Below are 20,214 nucleotides of genomic sequence, written 5' to 3' on the forward strand. Positions count from 1 at the left end.
ATTTTGAGCGCAGTTCTTGGTTCTTTGAAACGAATTACCAATTAGTGTTTTAGCATGCATATTTAATGTATTCTTAGTTAATCCGTGCAATAATCTAATTGGTTATGGTGTGTCTCTGTCCCCCACTTTCTCTCTATCTGTCGTCCCTCTCTCTCAGACTGTCTGAATTGCAGTCGTATCACTGCCCTCACAGATCGTGTGAGCTCTCTGGAGGCCAAGGTAAAGTCACATCTTTCACTCTGAGCTTCTTTCAGCGGGAATTCACTAAGAATGAATTGTGTCCACTGATAGCTTTGTTTATTTGTACCTCAGTGTTTGATGATGCGGTGTCCTTATCACTCCAGTCCTTCATTATCATTCAAAACAATCCATAACATTGTTTGATCAATCACTCTTTCTGCCTTCTCTTTCTCTTCCTGTCGCTCTTTCTCCCAGGTTCAGCTTCTTACAGCCCCTGCCTCCACCTCTCATCGTCAAACGCAATTAAAAAATGAACATGATTCCTCCTCCCTGATGGGGGCGCCACCTGCTAAAGGTGCTCCTGGGGCTCAGGGTCCTGCAGGTATGTTTATTTCTTTGTGTTACAGAATGATTAAAGTGTAGATGTTGTAGTGGTGTTTGCATTAAGACTGCATGTGAAGCATGCATTCCTGTTCCATTGATTTTAGAGCAAAAATGTTCATTTGTCCTGTATTTCAAACAATAGAGCATTGCACTTTCAATGCCAAAGTCAAGCATCCAAGGCCACGCATTTGGCCACAGCTAAGATCATATCTTTTTTGCAGTGTATTCATAATGACCGGTCAGGACTGGATCCATTTGTATCCAGTTTAGGAGAAAACTTTATTAGCCAATAAGCATGTGGAGATAATCCCATTCCCTATAACAATAATGATAATCCCAAAACCCACCTACATTTTGACTTATCTCCCAGCACAGTTGTTGGGGATTTCACTGCAGAGAGATTAGAGTAGCTTTAAATTGTGTGTATATTTGACTGTGTGAGCGTTGATGGTGGTGGGTGTATTTCTGGGGGAATGCCATAGTGCATAAGGCTTTGAATCGCACCAATTCATCGCTAGTTGCCATAGAGATGCAGTACTGAAACATTAAAGAGGCTTGTGAAGATTTAAAGGGGCTAATTGTGTAGGAAAAACTGTAGGACTGCACTTGACACTGTGTCACAAACTGTTGGCAATGGAGCACAACAGTAACTACAGACGTTTTAAGCAGCTTTTGTTCTGGAAATAGTTTTCTATTCAATTTCGCTGTACGAATGTTAACAATTTTCAAGAAAAGGACTCCCAAATAAGATGATCTCCTCCCTAAAATATAAATCATTTATTCAGTGTCACATAATCCTTCTTGATAATAATTCCTTGAAAAATGTATTATCAAAGTGCTGCTTTAAATTTTAAAGTTTACTCTTTGGTGGATAGAAAGTTAAAAGCATTTATTTAAAATATAAATATTTATAACATTATAAATGTCTTTTCTGTCACTTTTGACCAACTTAATGTATCCTTGCTTAAAACTAACTAACTGACCCCAGAAATTTGAACGGTGTGTGTATATTTGAACGGTGTGTGTGTATGTATGTATATATATATATATATATATATATATATATATATATATATATATATATATATATATGAAGAGTTCAGATGCAAAAGCCTCTAAATGCCATTTGAAATTTTCTTCTTTAATGATGATTTTTATCAAACTTGTATATTTAAGTTCAGTAATTTCACTTAAATAACAATTAATAGGTAATTATCATTGCCATTTAAGTGAAATTACTGAACTTAAATATACAAGTTTGATAAAAATCATCATTAAAGAAGAAAATTTCAAATGGCATTTAAAGGCTTTTGCATCTGAACTCTTCATATATATATATATATATATATATATTATATATTGTGTTTTTACCAAGTGAAAAAAACATGATATTAGGATTTGGCTTATATTATATTTGCATAATAATTGGCTTTAATAGTTTTGGTATTGTACTAAAGCCAAAGCAATTTATTAAAATATTAAATTGCAAAATGTTGACTGTATTTTTTTTCTACCCACACATAAGAGTAATATTAGATGTCTAAACCTGACGTGAAAGATTATCAATTCAAATGTATTAGTATCGAAAACAAAAAGCTACATGGAAGTGCACTGTCACTGCTGTGTTCAGGGTAGCCCTTCACTGATTGGTGGATCTCTCTTTAGGATCATGGATAGTGTAGTTGTCCCATTTCTCCCTCTGACGATGTCGAATCACACTTTGAGAATGATGAATCATCTCTTCAGCACTATATAAAGTGCATCCTTCATGCAGAAAGACATCCTTTTTAGCAGTTAATACCCATTCATTAATTCCCTATACCCACTCCATGGCTAACCCTCGCTGTCCATGTTCAATCCTATCATCACTTGAAGTATGGCGGAGATTTAAAGACGGGTCCTCAGAGATTTCTAAAATGACTGGAGAGACTGTTAAGAAAAATCCAGAAAACCCTTGTCGCACTTATGCAGCTTTCCCCGTCCCCGTGCTGACTTGGCAGAACTATTCAGCAAATCAAGGGCAATTCAGTTCTTTCCACACAGAACATTGAATAGATTTGTTGCCCAGAAGTTCTTCACCTCAATGCAAAGTCAATCCTCTATATATTCGAGATACCACAGCCATGAAGGACTGTGGTGGAAGGATGAGGCACAAATTACCCTTGAGGGGATTATTTCCATGTGCTGGTTAGACAGATGGAGAGAGTGCTAGCGAATCTGGTGTTTCCATGGGGAATTTGTGTGGAGCTCTTAAACTGTGTGCTGTGCTGGGCCATCACTAAAATGCACAATTATTGGTGTAGCCCATCTGAAATTGAAAAAGTGGATGTTAATTAAACATACTGTATGCATTCAGTAATGCGGTCAGTATATTACGATCACATGCACAATGTAGTGGGCATTTCAAAATACTGAAGTCTGAATTGTCCTAGGTATCTTGTTATCCAAATTGTTTAGATTTTTAGAATGCACATTAGTAAAACTGTGCATATTCTGCATTACAGGCTGAATGGAAATGCGAATTCACAAAACGTGACACTTATGGAAAAGCAGAATAATCCAGTTTTTTATTCCCTGTGGATCATCAAAGAACAGCAAATGCTTCATATTTATTTTCAAAGATTTGTGCACAAATGTGCATTTTTAAATGTTTATTTTACATTTTTTCTTTGAACTAAAACATCCCACCCAGAAAAGATACCTAGATATTGTTTGAAAAAAAAGATCTATTATTGTTCTTTATAGTTCTTTTCTCTTGCACTTTACTCTATTTGAAACATTTGTTTCATTTGTTTTTATTGTGTATTGTATTTAAATGTTCAAGATTCCTTTTGTTATTTGAAAGAAAGTTGTTATTAACTTGTTTTTTCAGCTCCAGGATTTTTTTTTTAATAATTTTCACAAAATTTTAATGATAATGGCCCCTCAAAATATTTTTATTGTAGGAACATGCAATATTTCAAAAGAAAGCACAAACCTTCTGCTTTTAAACAAACAAACAAAAAAAGTTTTATTCTAGCTTCATGAATTAATTTTTTATCAGCACTTGAATGTAGGTAAGAGTGAAAATGAAGGTACAGCGGTCCCTGGTTTCCTCCTGATGAATTTCTGGCTCTTAGCTCGTCCAGCTTATTTTCAAGTGAGCAGACAATGGCACGTTAGTTTGATCAAGACATTAGCAGAGAGCATAAAGTCATAGCCTACTCTCCTGCGCCTCAGTCAGGATTTCAGAAAAGCTGAATGTAAATCTGTGTGGGACTTTTTCCAGTTCCATGTCCAGTTCGGTTTACTATCATAAGATATCCCGGAAGAGAAAGGCAAAGAGCTTTAAATGTCCATTTTCTTTTTTCCATTTACTACTTTATCAGCCTGGTTGCTGATATAGATCTAAACTACAAAGCTTTTGTGGTCCTGTCCAAGGTAACCTTGGACAGGACCACAAAAGCTTTGTAGTATGGTACAGGGGACAGTTTTTGTAACCTAACAGGTCGTTGGATTTGTGTTACTCTTAAAAACAGTCGCCATGTTCCTGCAAAAGAAATTGTGTGGCTGTGTTCATGGCCAGATGCTTTGGTGGGAGAGAAACATGAGGAAATTGTATTTTATCATAAAATCTTTCAGGGGGAGAATAACATGAGTGATTGTGTAAACAAATTAATGTATCAGTTCATAAATTATTCCTTTAGGGAATCCTGTCTCTGCAATGATGTCACAGATGATGATCTCACATGATGAGCTCAGTGTTATTTAGGCTGTGTCTGCCAACAGGCACTGATTTTATCAGGCTGTAGTGCTGTTCAAATGACAGCCCTGGAAGATACTTTAGTGTAAAAGATTGACTTTTTTACTGACTAAAGCAGAGTTTGCTTTAAGATCTGGAGAATCTTTATACTTCCTGTTTAACTGTACAATTGTGTGTGTTTGTCCCAGGTCCACAGGGCGAGAAAGGCCAGGATGGCTTACCTGGTAAAGACGGTCAGTTGTTTTTTCACTATTCAGTTCAATCTAAAATACACACTCAAACACACATACACACTTCTGCAAACTCACAATAGAGGTCTGCTGCCCAAGCTCGATTCGTTCATTCAGGACTGGGCAGAACCTTTCTAAAAGGTTTACCATGATCAGGACATGCATTCAACAGACCTTCTTAAAGGCACAGAGTAATCAGAGATGGGAAATAATGAAAACAAAGATAATTTCACAATTTACTCACTCTAATGTCATTTCAAACCTCTATGACTTTCTTTCTTCTGTGGAACCCATCAAATATAAATAATATAAATTAAATTGTTCATACAATGAAATTCAGTGTACGCGTCAGGTGTTTTGTGTTCACATTTAGCAGGAGTTTGACTAAAACAAACTCTAGTGCTATTGCTCTGTAAGTGCAGTTCAGTTGTGTTTAGTTGCTGTTTTCACAAGTTCTGAGCTTGAAAAAATACAATCATACGTACACACAAGCTAATTTAGCCCAGAACACAGCATGGATGTTCGGTAATTATTTCCCACCAAAGCTGTAAAGCTGTTGTTTTTACCTTTTGGTTGGGTGTTAAACATGATCATTTGAATACTAAGTGAACTAGGACTAAATATATCATTTTCTTTTTTGGTCTGCACCAAAAGAACCAAGATGTCTGAATTTACATGTGCGAACAACCCTAAGAAGGTCTTCATTAAAGTTCAGCAAGTAAAGTATAGTAATTTGCACAATCTGGGTCTCCTCACTCTGAGAGGGAAAAAAAGAGGTTAAGTTTGAGAACGACCTAATAATCAGACATATTTGGTTGCTATCTTTTCACTTTGATTCCTCTGTAGACCTTACACATTACACATGTTCTCTGTATCTGTAGGTAAACAAGGGTATCGAGGTCTCCCAGGACCCAAAGGAGAGGCGGGCACCAGAGGTCCATCTGGGGCTCCAGGGTCTAAAGGAATAGCTGGTCCTATAGGTACTTTGAACAAGCCCACAACACTATCACAGGATTTTGAGATCACAGAAATCACTTTGTGACTCAAGACAAAAGTTGAGGAATAGCTATGTCCAATTAACACTTCTCATGTCATTGTCTAATGTACAGATCCATTAAGTACCTCAGAAATGGCACATTCAAAAGAATCCCAAAAGCTGTATTTGTACATATGTTTTTATAATTGTATCCATTTATAACATTTTTTTGTGGAGTTCTGCTGACCTATGACTGGCAAGAATGTGGTTTCTCATCATGCTGACTTTTCTGCCATAAAGAGGCACTATATGAAGACAATGACGAGTCAGCATTGAGCTCCAAGTCCACTTGCCAAAATATTTGTGCTTGGACCACATTGTAAAAAAATATTTTTTGTTCACAGCGTGTAGCGCTGTACTAGGGTTTGGTTAAACACACACACACACACACACAATCAATCAACTAACATTATGTATCACGTACCCCAAGACTCAAAAATAGTACAGAATCTAGTACTGTCATAATATTTGAAACATGGCCACAGGTATGAAGGGTCTTTTAACCCAGCCATGACTGACTTGAACGGGCTTTAAATGACCCTAGGACCTATGGAGGGGCTCCTCAGCCATGTGAATCCAATCTAAAGTGAACATGAGATATGTATACAATACTTGCTTCTTATTTCTTCCATATGTTTGCCATTTTATTGTTTTTCTTGGATTTGCCTTTTTCTTTACGCCTTTATGTCATGCACAATGAACTGTATCTGATTGCTGTATTCTCTCAAGAGAGGTATGTTTAAAAAGCAAGATAAATCTAGAGGAAAATAACGTCAAGGTATATGGGTAGCTGACATGAGATACTTTATGGTAGTTGACATCCTGCGATACTTCATCTAAAACTATTTTCAATTGCATTTAGAAAATTATTTTATTTGCAATTTATGACCTCATATTAGTTAAGACTACATGGATTTTTAAATATGTGTAGTTTTGAAAATTCATTTACCATTCCACAGGACTGTTAAAATAAACTAGTTCATCTAAAAAGGAAAATGTTGACTAGTTAAAGCTATAACTGAATAAAATTTATATTCATTTAAATTGTTTAATCATATAAATAGCATATATAATATATATCATATAAATGATATATTAAAGTGCTGGAACTTTGATTTATACCATGGTACTGAACGATTACAATATTCATTGTTGTCATTCATTCCAAAAGAATCATGACAAATGCCATAGTGCTATAGTAATTTTTTGTTGGTGAAGGACACAAATTCAGTGATGATAGTACTTTGGATATTGCTCTGAGAGTCTTTGTGATTGTTTACTCTTGACTCAGCAGAATACCAGTCCACACACAATTCCTGTTAAAGGGAAACAGGACATCCTCTTTACATGACACTCTTACATACACAATGAACTATTATTCACTCAATTAGCATTCCACAAAGCAGCAGACTCCACTTGTGACCTGTGTTGTGACACTGTCTAAGAATGAATTTTGTCCACCATTACGGCTGTTTATTTACACATGCTGTCTACATTGTTTGATCTTTTTTATTTGATTGATTTTATGATTTTTTATTATCAACAGAGATAATAATAAGCCCAATTCACATGCCTAATTTACATAGAAAGAGGGCATGTTTACAGAGAAAAGACTGACAGTACTTAAAGCAGCACTATGTAACATTTTCAACCATTATAATAATTTTTCCAAAACCCTTGAGATGGCACATCGACTTACAATAGGTTGAATGACAGGTCTGCCATAGCCTGACAGTGACCGTACAGATATCGCTTTTACTGGCACCATGTAACTTCAGGGAGCGGGTATGAACCCGAGCACAAAAAGAACTACAAAATTTGACTGCTTTACGGGATACATCACTTCCCCCATTTCCCTAAATGCTCCAATGAGCTTTTTTTTTTTTTTTTACCTCTGTATGTTGTCATGGCTGAAGCAGCCATTAAAACCAAGAGGCCAAAGGTTTTGTCGGAGGACAGTAGAAAGAGAAAAAGGGAGGGTGGCTATGAGGATCAATATTGGTCCAGTGTTAGCTCACTGGCGCCACTCATCCATAGGGTACGCCAAAATGAACGAACGAGTGATTGTTTTATACTAATACTATTTTAAAAACATTAATTCATAATACTACTCTACAAAAACTCCGGTCCGGTGTATCAATCTTCCCCCGCCTTGCAAATGTAAAATGCGTAAGAAACTATCAGTTTACTGTTAGCAATGTGTTGTGTAGCTTTGCCCCTCGCCGCATCCAAAGTAGACCGCATTGCTTTATTTTGAGGGCGCTTAACACACTCAAACATCCCTGTAGAGTCGGGGCGGGCAGCTCACGCCAGCTCGAGATGTGAAAGTATACTGATTACTGAATTTGGTAGTGGCTACATTCTAAGTACAGTAAGTGATACATGATTAGACGAACAAAATATACAGTCAGGATAACTATCCTATGTCTGCACTGCAGGCTGATAGTCATGTTTGTTATTTATTTTTCTGGTGAAAGTGTCTTGCCTCAGGCTATAATGCAAATCGATTTTTCAAATTTGCAGATTCATCTATGGTAGCTTGATATTATAATATTGACGACATGATCTATTATCTACCACAAACATTGAATTGAATAAGCATATCCATTATGTAAAACAGTGGCCAATAGGTTAACGTTGCAATAAAGACGCTGGCTTGTAAACGTGAGATGAGTAAGTAAATTATGACAGAATTTTCATTTTTAAGTGAACTATTCCTTTTACGTCATGTGCTGTTTCAGTACATTTAGTGTCTGGTTAAGCTGGATTGTGTGTGGTTAGTGAATAATAAGAAACAGGTTTTTGCACTGCAATACTATGTGCAAAAATGACACAACTGTTTAGTGAATTTGCCAGTTACTGTTAAATCAGGAATTTTATCCTACATCTCATCAAATAACCTTAGTAAACATTATATTTTTGCATTGCATCACCTTTAAAACCCCTAAAGGAGAGACTGGTGATAAATGGGGTGAGAAGGATGCAGGGATGACAGAGGAGAGTATGGAGGACAGACTGGACAGGAACGGAGAAAAGAAACAAAGACAGGCAGATGAAAACCTTGTTCTGCGATCTCGCACACCAGCCGTAATATGTAGCCTTTCTTTCCTTTATTTTTTCCCTTCAAAACTAACAGGCAATAAGGAACCAGCTGGAGGGATATTGTGTAGATGCGTGCACACACACTCACACACATACACATCCAGAAAGAGAGCTGTATGAATCAGCGCAGTCACCAGCCAGGTTTTAATTTATTACACACCAGAGTCGCTAATATGCTCCGGCATTTAGCGGTGTTTATTTGAGTTTTCCCAGCTCTCTCTGTTAGAGCCCAGCACATGGCCATTATGAACCCCCTCCTGTTAATTACAGCCCACACACACAGTCACACACAAATACACATCACTCTCATGCCCCTCTTATTAACCCCTTTTCTAGAACAGCCATGTATCGAAACTAAATACCTCATTCTACCTCAATCTGTGCTCTTTCACTTCCAACAGTGCCTTATAATTGACTAATCAGAGGAAAGATGGTTTGAAATGTGTGTGTCTGTGTGTGTTTGAGTTTTCAAATTTTTTTTGCTTTCTCCTCAGGTCCACAGGGACCACCAGGCCTCCCAGGAGAGAGGGGCCTCCCTGGGCCACCCGGCCCTCCCGGGCCCCCTGGCCCACCACTTGAACAAGATGCTGGTATGAGTATGAGTTATTTAAGTGGCTGTCATCCAGTCATTATCACAAAAGAAAACCCCAAAAAACAAGGTTCATACGGACCTGGATGTAAAGTAAAGTGGTCTTTTATCACTCTTAGGGGTTGCACTTTCCCACACTTAGTATAGCCTACTATTGTTAACATTTTGGGGTTAGTACGTTTAAAACAAATTAAAATAATACTGTTATTATTTTTAATAAATACTGCATTAAATTGATTATAAGTGACAATAAAGACATTTATAATATTACAAAATATTTCTATTTTAAATGCTGTTCTTTTGAACTTTTTTTCATCAAAAAATCGTGAAAAAGTATTGCGGTCTCGTAACTGTTTAATAATAAGAAATGTTTCTTGAGCAGCAAATCAGCATAGAATGATTTCTGAAGGATCATGTGACACTGAAGACTGGAGTAATGATGCTGGATATTTGGCAAAGCTGAATTTTCTATAACATCTTCAGTTTCATATGCTAAAATAAAATGTCTAAAAATAGTAAAAAGTTATTTTTAATTGTAATATTTCACAATATTACTGATTTTTCCTGTATTTTCGATTGGATAAATGCATGCTTTGTTAGCATAAAAGACTTCTTTCTAAAACAAACTTTTGAATGTTAGTGTATGGCTGCTTATCAAATAATATATATATATATATATATATATATATATATATATATATATACTAGCATAGCTATGAAGGAAATCATTTCCTTGGACAGGCAGTCAGTTATACAGTTTTGTGGTCATTATATAAAAATATTTGACCGCAGTACGCCACAACTCACCAACCAGAATCAAGTATCCTAGAAAGCTGTTACAGTTGCCTGCATTTGCTGTTTTTGTACCCCTCACCCCCCTTTAACTCTCTCTGTCTGTCTGTCTGTCTTCATGTGGCTCTTCCGATTTTTCACACCTTTAGAATCGAGTTGTGATGGAAATTGCTGTAGAAACAGATGGATGTATGTGGACAGACACACACACAGATGCTGTAGTCAGTTGCTCTAAATGTGGAGCAGGTTCAGTTGTGAGGTGCAGGCCAGTTCTGCAAGTCTAAACCTCATTAGTAGCCAGTCATTTAACAGTAAAGTCAAATTCATCTCGTTTTGACGAGTTTTGCGATTTCCGTTGTTGTGTGCGACAACAGAGTGAATGGGAAGCTTCGAATGAGTCCAATAGAAATAGAAAGAGGAATGGATTGAGGAATTAGTCTAACTTATGGGCATCTCTTCTCTCATTGCCCCTCTTTTCCTCTTGATTAAAATGGCAGGTTTCAGGAGGTAATGCAGGCTAGACTCAACAGTCACATGCTGGGAAACAGACCTGTCTGTCTGCTGCTGATGTCACTCAACCACTTCCAGATGTGCAGGGCCAAAACAGCAGGGTAGAAGTGTGTGTGTGTGTGCCGTCTTTAGACTTACACTCAGTTAAACTCTAAGCACGAGGGAGTGTTTTAGAATAGAAGCAATAATATTTTAGTGTGTGTTTCGTCACTCTCGAGGAGGACTGGCCCGTGTAGCCAACTGACTCTTCACCTCAGCTCAGTTTTATATCTGCTCTCTGTTGAAGGAGACATGGGCCTGCCCAGACCTCATAAAGTTTGAGAATTTTCAATTTAGGGGCCTTAGAACTTTATAACTCATTTAAGGCTGTTATTCCCATGATTCCACCTTCAAAGTAATCAGGACAATTAAAGGGTCTGCAAGGGGCTTCCATAGAAAAACACTGTCTTTATTGGAGTTTCCTGTCTGGGTCTGGGCTCAGGGATGCCCTGCAGCCACAGAGAATACGGCAGAAAACTCACCTGCTGCGGGACACCGACAGACAGACAGAGAGAGGGAGAGAGATGGGAATCTGCCTTTGTAATTTCAAGACAAAACATTTACTCTGTCCACTGTGAGGAGACTTGTAAAATGTATTTTCAAAGCACTTAATTTGCATGATTGTGCACATAATATTTCAAAAGCAGCAATGCACACAACAAAAGCGGTGACAAGAAAATAAAAATAGAGAAAAGTATTAATATTCAAAAAAGTGCCAAACTGACAGTAATGGACATACATAAATTCAGCCAGACATTATTGAGCTGGTTGTACAAATGCCAATAGCATTTTTTAAAAATGTTTTTATTGCTTGATTTTATAAATGTATAAAATGACTGCTCTAAATGTCAGGGGTGTGTTGTAGGCAGAGTAATTAATGAAGGGGAAAATAAAGCCCACACAAGAGAAAGAGACAAAGAAAACCATTAGGCTATGATAAAAAAGAAAACCACTGGCTTGTAATTTTGTCATTTTTTTGTGTGTGATTTAATTCACTTTTCATTGCAGAAAATAAAAAGCCAGCACATCAAAATGTCAAAACCGATTTTTCAATTATTGGTGCGCCAATATTCTACAACCTGCTACAAATTAAATACCCGTTTATTCTTGTTTAAACATCGCCATCTACAGGCGAGTAGCCTTAATGACATTCTTCATCAGATCGCTGTCACTCTGACTGAGATATGTTATATGTTTGTTTGTTACAGGCCTGAAAAAAGATAGTCTTCTACATAACAACTTCCCTGACCTCCGAGTGACCCCTCCACATGGTCCACCTGGACCCACCGGTCAGTGAATCTTTATTATTTATTTCTTGTTTAAAGTATTTCTCACTATTGGACATTTATTCCAGGGATGAGTACTAGGTTTAAACTAAGCCTGGTTTGAAAACAGTCAGTTGATTTAGCCCACATTCACACTGAATGTGATATGTGATTATGATTAATTGCAGCTGAATTTTATAATACACATTTTGTATCAAACTTAATTTCATTATGCAGGAGGAATTTGTGTTCACTGTAAAAAATATTTTCAAGATTTGTTATCACAACATATTTTCTTTTGTCAAATCAACTTTATAAAAATGTATTTAGTTGAGATAACTTATTATTTTGAGTTTATGATGGTCAAATTAATCTACTTCATTGTATTAACTCACTTTTTCCAGTTCAATCAACTTAAAATTTTAAGGCAACCCAGGTTACTTACTTTTTTAAGTTAAACCAACAAAAAATTGTTACAGTGTAGTAATCACAACATATTTTCTTTTGTCAAATCAACTTAAATAATTTATTTAGTTCAGATAACATATAATTTTGAGTTTCTGATGGTTAAATTAATCTCCTTCATTGTATTAACTCACTTTTTCCAGTTCAATGAACTTAAAATTTGAAGGCAACCAGGTTACTTACTTTTTTAAGTTAAACCATCAATATTTTTTTACAGTGTTTGTATCCCAATTTGCTATCATGGGATTTTCTGTTGTTATTTCACTTTTGTAAAATTGCAGCCATTAATTCTTGACATATTTTACTTTTCCATAAACTGCAAACAGGATATTGAAAACATCAGACAATCAAAATATCAACAGACTTATACGTTTCCTTATTATTTTTGGCCTCCCTTAAATTACATATTGTTTTAATGTGATTATAAACTATGAATTTCACTCTACTCTACCTTTAGCGCACGTAACCATCTTTGCAATAATGTACATGCACATCTTTAACATAAATATTACTATTTTTTGTGGCAATGAATCAACCATTCTGCAGGTTATGATTAGAACAGTTATGATATCACTGACTTTATATCTAATGGGCTTTTTGCTTGTCTGAATTTTTTATTTTAACCGGTGAGGTTATAGAAAAGACTTAACCTTAATTTTTCAAATACTGCTAGTAATATGTTTAGTTTGAATTTCCTTCATCATTTTAGACAGTCATAGATCCATAATAATTTCTATTTCAGACTATTTGATTGAGCTATTATTAATTATCAGTTTTCCATGTTTCATGTTAAAAGACTGTTTTAACATGACCTAGTAGTATCCACCTGTGTTACAAGGGTATGTATGGACCCAAATGTAATATTTCAATTACACAATTAGAGTATTGGGTATAGCAATACCAGTCAAATTTCAGGGTTCTTGGGACCAATTTTGTGACCATAGCAAAAACTGTCGAGACTATTTTAACTAATAGAAAATGAAAATATTAAAGTTTATTATTTATGATGATAAACACTACAAGTAAATGATGCATAAAACAGCATTTAGCCTTCAAATGTTTATAAGTAAAGAGATCAAGTGAAAAATCCAGATTCTGAGTGACTAACTTAAACACCTCTGATAGGTCATTGCATTTACACGCTCAACAACTATGTCTGTGATTATCTCAATGACTAACACTTTAAAACTTTGAGGCTCTTCACAGAATGCTTGCACAGATACACTGTGGAGCTTTTGAAAGCAGCCGGCTATCAACGGTCACCCAATATACCCGGCAATTGGGGAAAAGCCTTGGACAAATAGAATAAAATTAGACCACGAATGGTTTTATTCAGATATGTTAACTATGTCTTTTGCAGGTCCTCCTGGACCAATAGGACCATCTGGACCACCAGGCCCAATGGGACAAACTGTAAGTTTATGGCTGATAAGCAAATAACCCTTATGTGAGTGTGTGTACTAATATGTTATACTTTTCTCATGTAATCAGGGAAAGTCGGGAGCTCCTGGTTTGCAAGGCCCGGTGGGTCCGAAGGGCGAACGAGGCGAAAGAGTGAGTGCACAAGCTTAAACCTCCCCACAGTGCAACACTTCCTGTATATTCTGTGCATTTCTTACTCTTAATGTAACTCCTCAGGGACCTCTTGGATATCCAGGAGAGAGAGGGTTTAAAGGAGAGCCGGTAAGATGCCTACCTTTTCCAAAGACAGCACTAAAGAGTAGTCCATTCAACTTGTAACAAGTCTTCTGAAGTCGTACAGTAATTTTGTGTGAGAAACAGGCTGAAATTTAGATCATTATTCACGCTTTTTCTTCCTAGGGAGAGCAAGGCCTTAAAGGAGAGCCAGGGGAGAAAGGTCTTCCGGTAAGACAAGCCCATCAGGAGTCCTGTTTGACACACTCACTCCCATTTATGCTCAACCTTTTCCAGGAAGGAGATAAATGATCAGTTCCTGAGTTCATGAATGCAGGGAATATGTCAGTCATGCACTTAAGAGCTGTTTAAATGCACTGATTTTAATGCGAAAATAATCTCTTTCCTTATGCCTGCTTTTCAATGTTCTAGAGCGATTTGAACGTAAGAGATTTTGACATTTGCCGTGACGTTTTTGTCGTTCCTGGTTCCTTTAGGTTTTTCATTGCTCATCCTGCCGTTCATCTGTGTTTTAACATCAGCAATCACAACAAATCCATCAGTGTAATTTTCATCATGAAAAATCAGGGCAGATTGACTTTCTCATCCCAAATTGATGGAAAATTACGAATGAATGAAAACTCCACTGAAAGGATTTGCTCCACAAATGCTGTTCATTGCTTACTTACAGTACTCACGGTTAGCACATTATATGTCTCGGTTTTGTGTGCACTGATATTGTTTCCATGTGTTTTTGAACAAGAGGTTGCCCTTTATGACTTATTTGAGATAAGTTTTTGGCTTCTCACTGCCTATAGGGGGTTTAGGGGTTTCTGATCTTGTCTCAGATTTAGGGTTGGGTATCGAGAATCGAGTATCGATTGGAACCGAGACTAACTTTTCGTTTTTCCCGGAATCGTTCAAAAGTTAAAATTTCGATTCCTAGTTTCTGTCACGTGTGGGTTTTGTTGTGTTTTATTTATCACGTGATTCCTTGTTGGTCATGTGATCCTGCCATGTGTCTTGTCTTTTGTCATGTTGTTGCTCAGTGTCCACAGGTGTTTATCAACCACGCCCCCTTGTTATCTTGATTGGCTTGTTTGTCTGTGTATTTAAACCCCTTTGTTTCAGTTGTTGCCTGTCGGTTGTTGTTTAAATGTTACTTGGTTCCTGTCTGTTTCTCTGTCCTGTTCTGAGTTCCCTGGATTATCGGCTAGTGTTATTAGTAAAAGCTTGCGATTGGATTCACTCTCTGTTTCGTTCCTGACCAGACGTAACAGTTTCGATATTCACAGTCCGCCGAGCGGAAGAAGAAACCGCTGAACAACACCAATGAAGAAGCGTCTACTGGAAGTGTTGGCATAACCACGCAAGTCGAACATGAGTACCTTACGTCGGCGATCCAAAGTGTGGCTTCACTTTTCTAAAAATAACGAAATCTCGGCAAAATGCAAAATTTGTGTCAAAAGGAGTATTTTTACAGAAGGAGTATTTCCTTCAGAAAGGCCGTTGGTTAGCAAGGTTAGCTAAACTTTTTTGACCCTGCCTCTTAAAAGAATCGGAATCGAGAATCGTTAGGAACCGGAATCGAAACAAGGAATCGGAATCGGAATCAGAATCGTTCAAATTCAAACAATACCCAACCCTACTCAGATTAGCATACAAGGGCATAATCTCTTCTGAATGTGCAATTATGTTGTTAATGTTGTTGATTTTGATTGGTTGGTGGTTGGGGCTGTCTTGAGTGTTTCCCCTGTCCTCTAAAGCTGACTCCTTTCCGTTACTGTCCCCATGGCTGCCTTTCACAGCCACCAGTCTCTTAGCTACTAGCTCTGGCATATACCCAACACACAGAGAAGTTCAATCTTTGCTTTGTAGTGCTGTTGATATAACCTTTGTGTGTGATTAAATGATTAATCAGGATTCAGCAACCAAACTGCTAGATCAAAACCACGGGAGGAGGAGAAATGAGAAAAAAGTAGAAACGTGTGTTGTGTATATGCTCCATTTTAGCATTTGCAGGGATTTGGTGTGTGGATGGACGTGTAGATCGATACAGCTATCGTTCAGTATCCCTCAGTGCATTGCTGCATGTTCCCATCTTATTGCGCTGCTTCTGATCTTCCTTTTCGCCCACTCAACTTACATCTAACCATTCCATTTTGAGTTTAACAGCATTGAACGATCAATAGTCAAACAAACGTTGTGTTTAATTGCATTACGCCATCACACTCAATCCGTTGTGAAAGGCTTGCTATATTGAACAGCCTCTTTAGTTCACATGTTGACGGATGGTTTTCCGCATGGCCTGTCGATCCCAGATGTGGGCCATTTGTGTGTTATTAATCAGATAATTCAATTAAATCCTGTAGATGCTGTATGTAGACTCCTTAGAGATGTATACATAATGCACAAAGACCATACAATTATTTGAAGATTAATCGCTTCACATTTATCATTTTGAGGCCTAGCACTCATATAATACCATAGGGAAACATTCTGGACCATAGCCATACTTGCATCTCTTAATGAATATGGTATTATTTTTTCAAGAAATGATATTATATGTTGTTTGGCTAGAATCTAGATCTTTCACAGGCACTAACTTTTACATAACTCTTTCCTGACTTCATCAATAACACTGTTTTTCTAACATGTGCTTGAGCTTGAGACTGTTGTGTAGAATGTACGTTATGTGACCAGTTCTTTACACTGTTCTAGAAATGCCTACCAAAGCCACATAACTTAAGTATTTCTGCAGATTTTTTTTTTGTAAAATAGCTCAAGATTTTTTTCTGTTAGATCTGTTTTTTAATTATTATTATTTTGTCTTTTGATTCCATGTAGCGCTGGGTAAAAAATATTGATTTTCCAATTAATATTTCAGTATTAGTATTTTAGTATTTTGCTGAGTTGTTAATGTGAGTTGTTCACAGTATATGAGGCAATAAAAAGAAAAATCGTTAATTGTATTGACCTCGCAGGCTGCATGAAAAACATAACTCTTCCAGTGTAGTCCAATTAACAAAAACATGACTCTTTGAACAAATAAACAAGTGAACCCATTCTTTTTAGTTATTCAGTGTGAAATGAATGACTCTTTGACAGATCTTTTTAGTGAATCAAAAAAAAAAATGTGGTTAAGGTGTAGTTCACTTTAAAAAAAAACTTTTGCTGATGATTTACTCACCCAATTTACTCAATGTTTGATAAACATTCCAGGATTTTTCTCCATATAATGGACTTCAATGGGAACCAAACGGTTCAAGGTCCAAAAGACAGTTTCAGAGCAAACTGCAAACAGTTCACATGGCTTTAAACGATTTCAGACGATGAATAACAAGCAACGCTTATCAAGCAAAACGATCAAAACGATCTCATTTAAAAAAAATAACAAAGTTTAAGTTTTATAAGCTCAAATGGTCACCTTGCTCTGTTCTGTGATGCGTGTTCGTGACTCTCCTTTTCGAACTCGTTTATCAAAATGAACTAATCTTTTTTTGTGTAATTTGGTTCATTCAACGAACGAAATGAACGAGTTGACTCGGGAAAAGATTTGTTCATTTTGATGAACGAGTTTGAATAGGAGAGTCACAAACGCACATCGCACCCTAACCCTAACAGAGCAAGGCGACCATTTGAGCTTATAAAACTTAAACTTTGTTGTTGTTTTTTTGAATGAGCGATCGTTTTGCTTGATAAGACCCTTATTCATCGTCTGAAATCGTTTAAAGCCCTTTGAACTGTTTGCAGTGAAACTGTCCTTTGGACCTTGAACCGTTTGGTTCCCATTCAAGTCCATTATATGGAGAAAAATCCTGGAATGTTTTCATCAAAAACCTTAATTTCTTTTCGACTGAAGAAAGAAAGACATGGATATCTTGGATGACATGGGGGTGAGTTTTTTTTAAAAAAGTGAACTACTCCTTTAGTGTGGCCTGATTCACAATAAGTATCTACAGACTCTACTTTATATTGAATTGCAACATATTCCTGAAACAAATGACTCATATGAGCTAGTTCTTTAAAGATAGTGTTACCATTTTGAATCAATCTGAAACACTGGCCTGTATAGTTTACAGTATCAGGAAAGTGAGAATTTTATGAATAGGTAAAGAAAATAGCTTGTGAATCTAAAAAATCTGTATTGATACCCAACCTTAATTCCATGAACTTAAAATGGTCATAATTCATTAGGTATTTAAAAGTATTATGTTGAAATGAATTACTGGCTCTGATTGGACACCAGTATTTGATAGCCATGTCTTCAGTGCGAGCTAATAACGGTGGCTTTGGTGTAAGAGCATATTTTACCTTGAGATGAGCAGACTAAAGACTAAAGAAATGTATGTATAGTCAACCAAGTACAAAAAATGGTCCAGATGACTCCAATATTTCTTTAGTTTGAACAAAGCTGCTCACCTCTTGGGGTTTTTTTTTTGTAACATAGTCTGAGTGTACTGGGAATGTTACATGCATGTTCAAATCTAAAATGGTTGAACATTTGGTCTTGATTTGCTCTAAGGAGCCTTTGGCCTGAAAAAAAAAAAAAAAAAACCCTGCATGCTTTTTGTCAAGACTTACGGCATGGCCACAGAAGAAATGAATGAAATAAGACAGGCAGAGCTTAATTTGATGTTTAGTTAACTGGAGTTTCGTAGTGAATGAAGCTGAGAGCTTAACCCGCTAACTACGGTAATGGATTGAGATTAATGTAATTGATTAACAGAATGACTTTGCATCTTGGCGAGCGCTTTTGTTTGGCTTGTGCCCAATACCTTGACGGCTGTATCTATCTCCACAGGGGGATGGGATACACCAAATCCGCGAGGCCCTGAAGATCTTAGCCGAGAGGGTTTTAATCCTCGAGACTATGATCGGTATCCATGGTGAGTAGAAGGCCAGAACTAGGTTTAGGTTTGTTTTTAAAAGGACTTAGGACAAGGGTCAGAGATTTCAGTGCGTCTTTTATCCCACAACACCTTTGGAAATTGAGCGAGGAGCAAAGTGTGGTGGAGGACAGGGGCCAAGTACTCCACCTGCCATCCATGAGCCCAACCCCCACCATGCTTTCAAAACTTTTGATCTTTGATAGGACTTTAATTTGAAGAAGTTCCAAGACTTGCAGGCTGACTTAGAGCTGCTGGCTCGCAGGGTGCAGCTGCTGGAGGCGATCATCTGGCCAGGTAATGCCCGCTTCCCCTCGTCCAAACAAGTCAATCTACTGCCATCTCCTGGCCAGTTAGAAGATCAGCTCACAGGGGGGATTGTATGAATCCAAAAAAGACTCCATCCAAGGGCCAGACTCCAGCAGTATTTCCCAGTTTACCTCTCATTAAGTTGCTTTTCTGTATAATGCCACACCATCACTATGTATTTAGTAGATGCTTTCCCTATAGTGACTTATGGTACATTTACTATGGAGACAGACCCGTGCAACAGCCCGGATTCAGTGCCTCACTCAAGCATGCGATGTGATAATGGGAACCGCAGTAAAACATCAGTTCATGAACCACCCCTGAAGTTTGAACCAACATCCTTTGAATTACTAAAGATTTTTAACCACTTTAGCCACTTCTTCCTGTGAGTGGAGACCCATCATTACCCACCAAAACACAGTAATACCACAGGGCTCCAGACTCAAAAATGACTAGGTTAAAATTGGTTCCTAAATATAAGTATTTAGGAACCAAACAACTTCTTATTTGTTAAATGAAGGATTGCTTGACAAAGATTGTGTGCTATGATTAAAGGATGTTTATTATAGTATATATGAAGAGTTCAGATGCAAAAGCCATTTGAAATTTTCTTCTTTAATGATGATTTTTTATCAAACTTCAGTAATTTCACTTAAATAACAATTAATAGGTAATTATCATTGCCGTTTAAGTGAAATTACTGAACTTAAATATACAAGTTTGATAAAAATCATCATTAAAGAAGAAAATTTCAAATGGCATTTAGAAGCTTTTGCATCTGAACTCTTCATATATCATTACTCCTTCATTTTAATGTATATATTTATCTGTTTTCTAGTTGTATTTAGTATAAATTTCTGATTTGATGCTGTCACTCTAGTGATAATAATCGTATTTGTGCCAAAGTATTTTAGAATTACTTTTAGGATGTATTTATTAATTTTACTAACAAAAATATTTTATGAAATCAATCGTAATAATTGAACTTCCTGTGCTAAACGATAGGCAACAATACTACATATATATATATATGTGTGTGTGTGTGTT

The 20,214-nt window shown here is 36.8% G+C and overlaps 1 protein-coding gene across 2 annotated transcripts in view; it reads left to right on the forward strand.

Moving 5' to 3' along the window:
* Positions 1 to 20,214, forward strand: part of emid1 (EMI domain containing 1) — a 69,907-nt gene that overhangs the window by 48,102 nt on the left and 1,591 nt on the right. Inside the window, exons 6-17 of one of the 2 annotated variants that reach the window (XM_039659808.2) lie at positions 158 to 219; positions 436 to 562; positions 4,495 to 4,539; positions 5,418 to 5,516; positions 9,169 to 9,264; positions 11,813 to 11,893; positions 13,695 to 13,747; positions 13,826 to 13,888; positions 13,973 to 14,017; positions 14,156 to 14,200; positions 14,402 to 14,413; positions 18,774 to 18,858. In XM_039659808.2, coding sequence (XP_039515742.2) covers positions 158 to 219; positions 436 to 562; positions 4,495 to 4,539; positions 5,418 to 5,516; positions 9,169 to 9,264; positions 11,813 to 11,893; positions 13,695 to 13,747; positions 13,826 to 13,888; positions 13,973 to 14,017; positions 14,156 to 14,200; positions 14,402 to 14,413; positions 18,774 to 18,858 — 813 coding nt within the window. The remainder of the gene's footprint in view (positions 1 to 157; positions 220 to 435; positions 563 to 4,494; positions 4,540 to 5,417; positions 5,517 to 9,168; positions 9,265 to 11,812; positions 11,894 to 13,694; positions 13,748 to 13,825; positions 13,889 to 13,972; positions 14,018 to 14,155; positions 14,201 to 14,401; positions 14,414 to 18,773; positions 18,859 to 20,214) is intronic. The other variant, XM_039659810.2, reaches the window with a different exon arrangement.

This window comes from Pimephales promelas, chromosome 4 (assembly GCF_988280905.1).
Source record: "Pimephales promelas chromosome 4, fPimPro1.hap1.1, whole genome shotgun sequence".
NCBI lineage: Eukaryota > Metazoa > Chordata > Actinopteri > Cypriniformes > Leuciscidae > Pimephales > Pimephales promelas.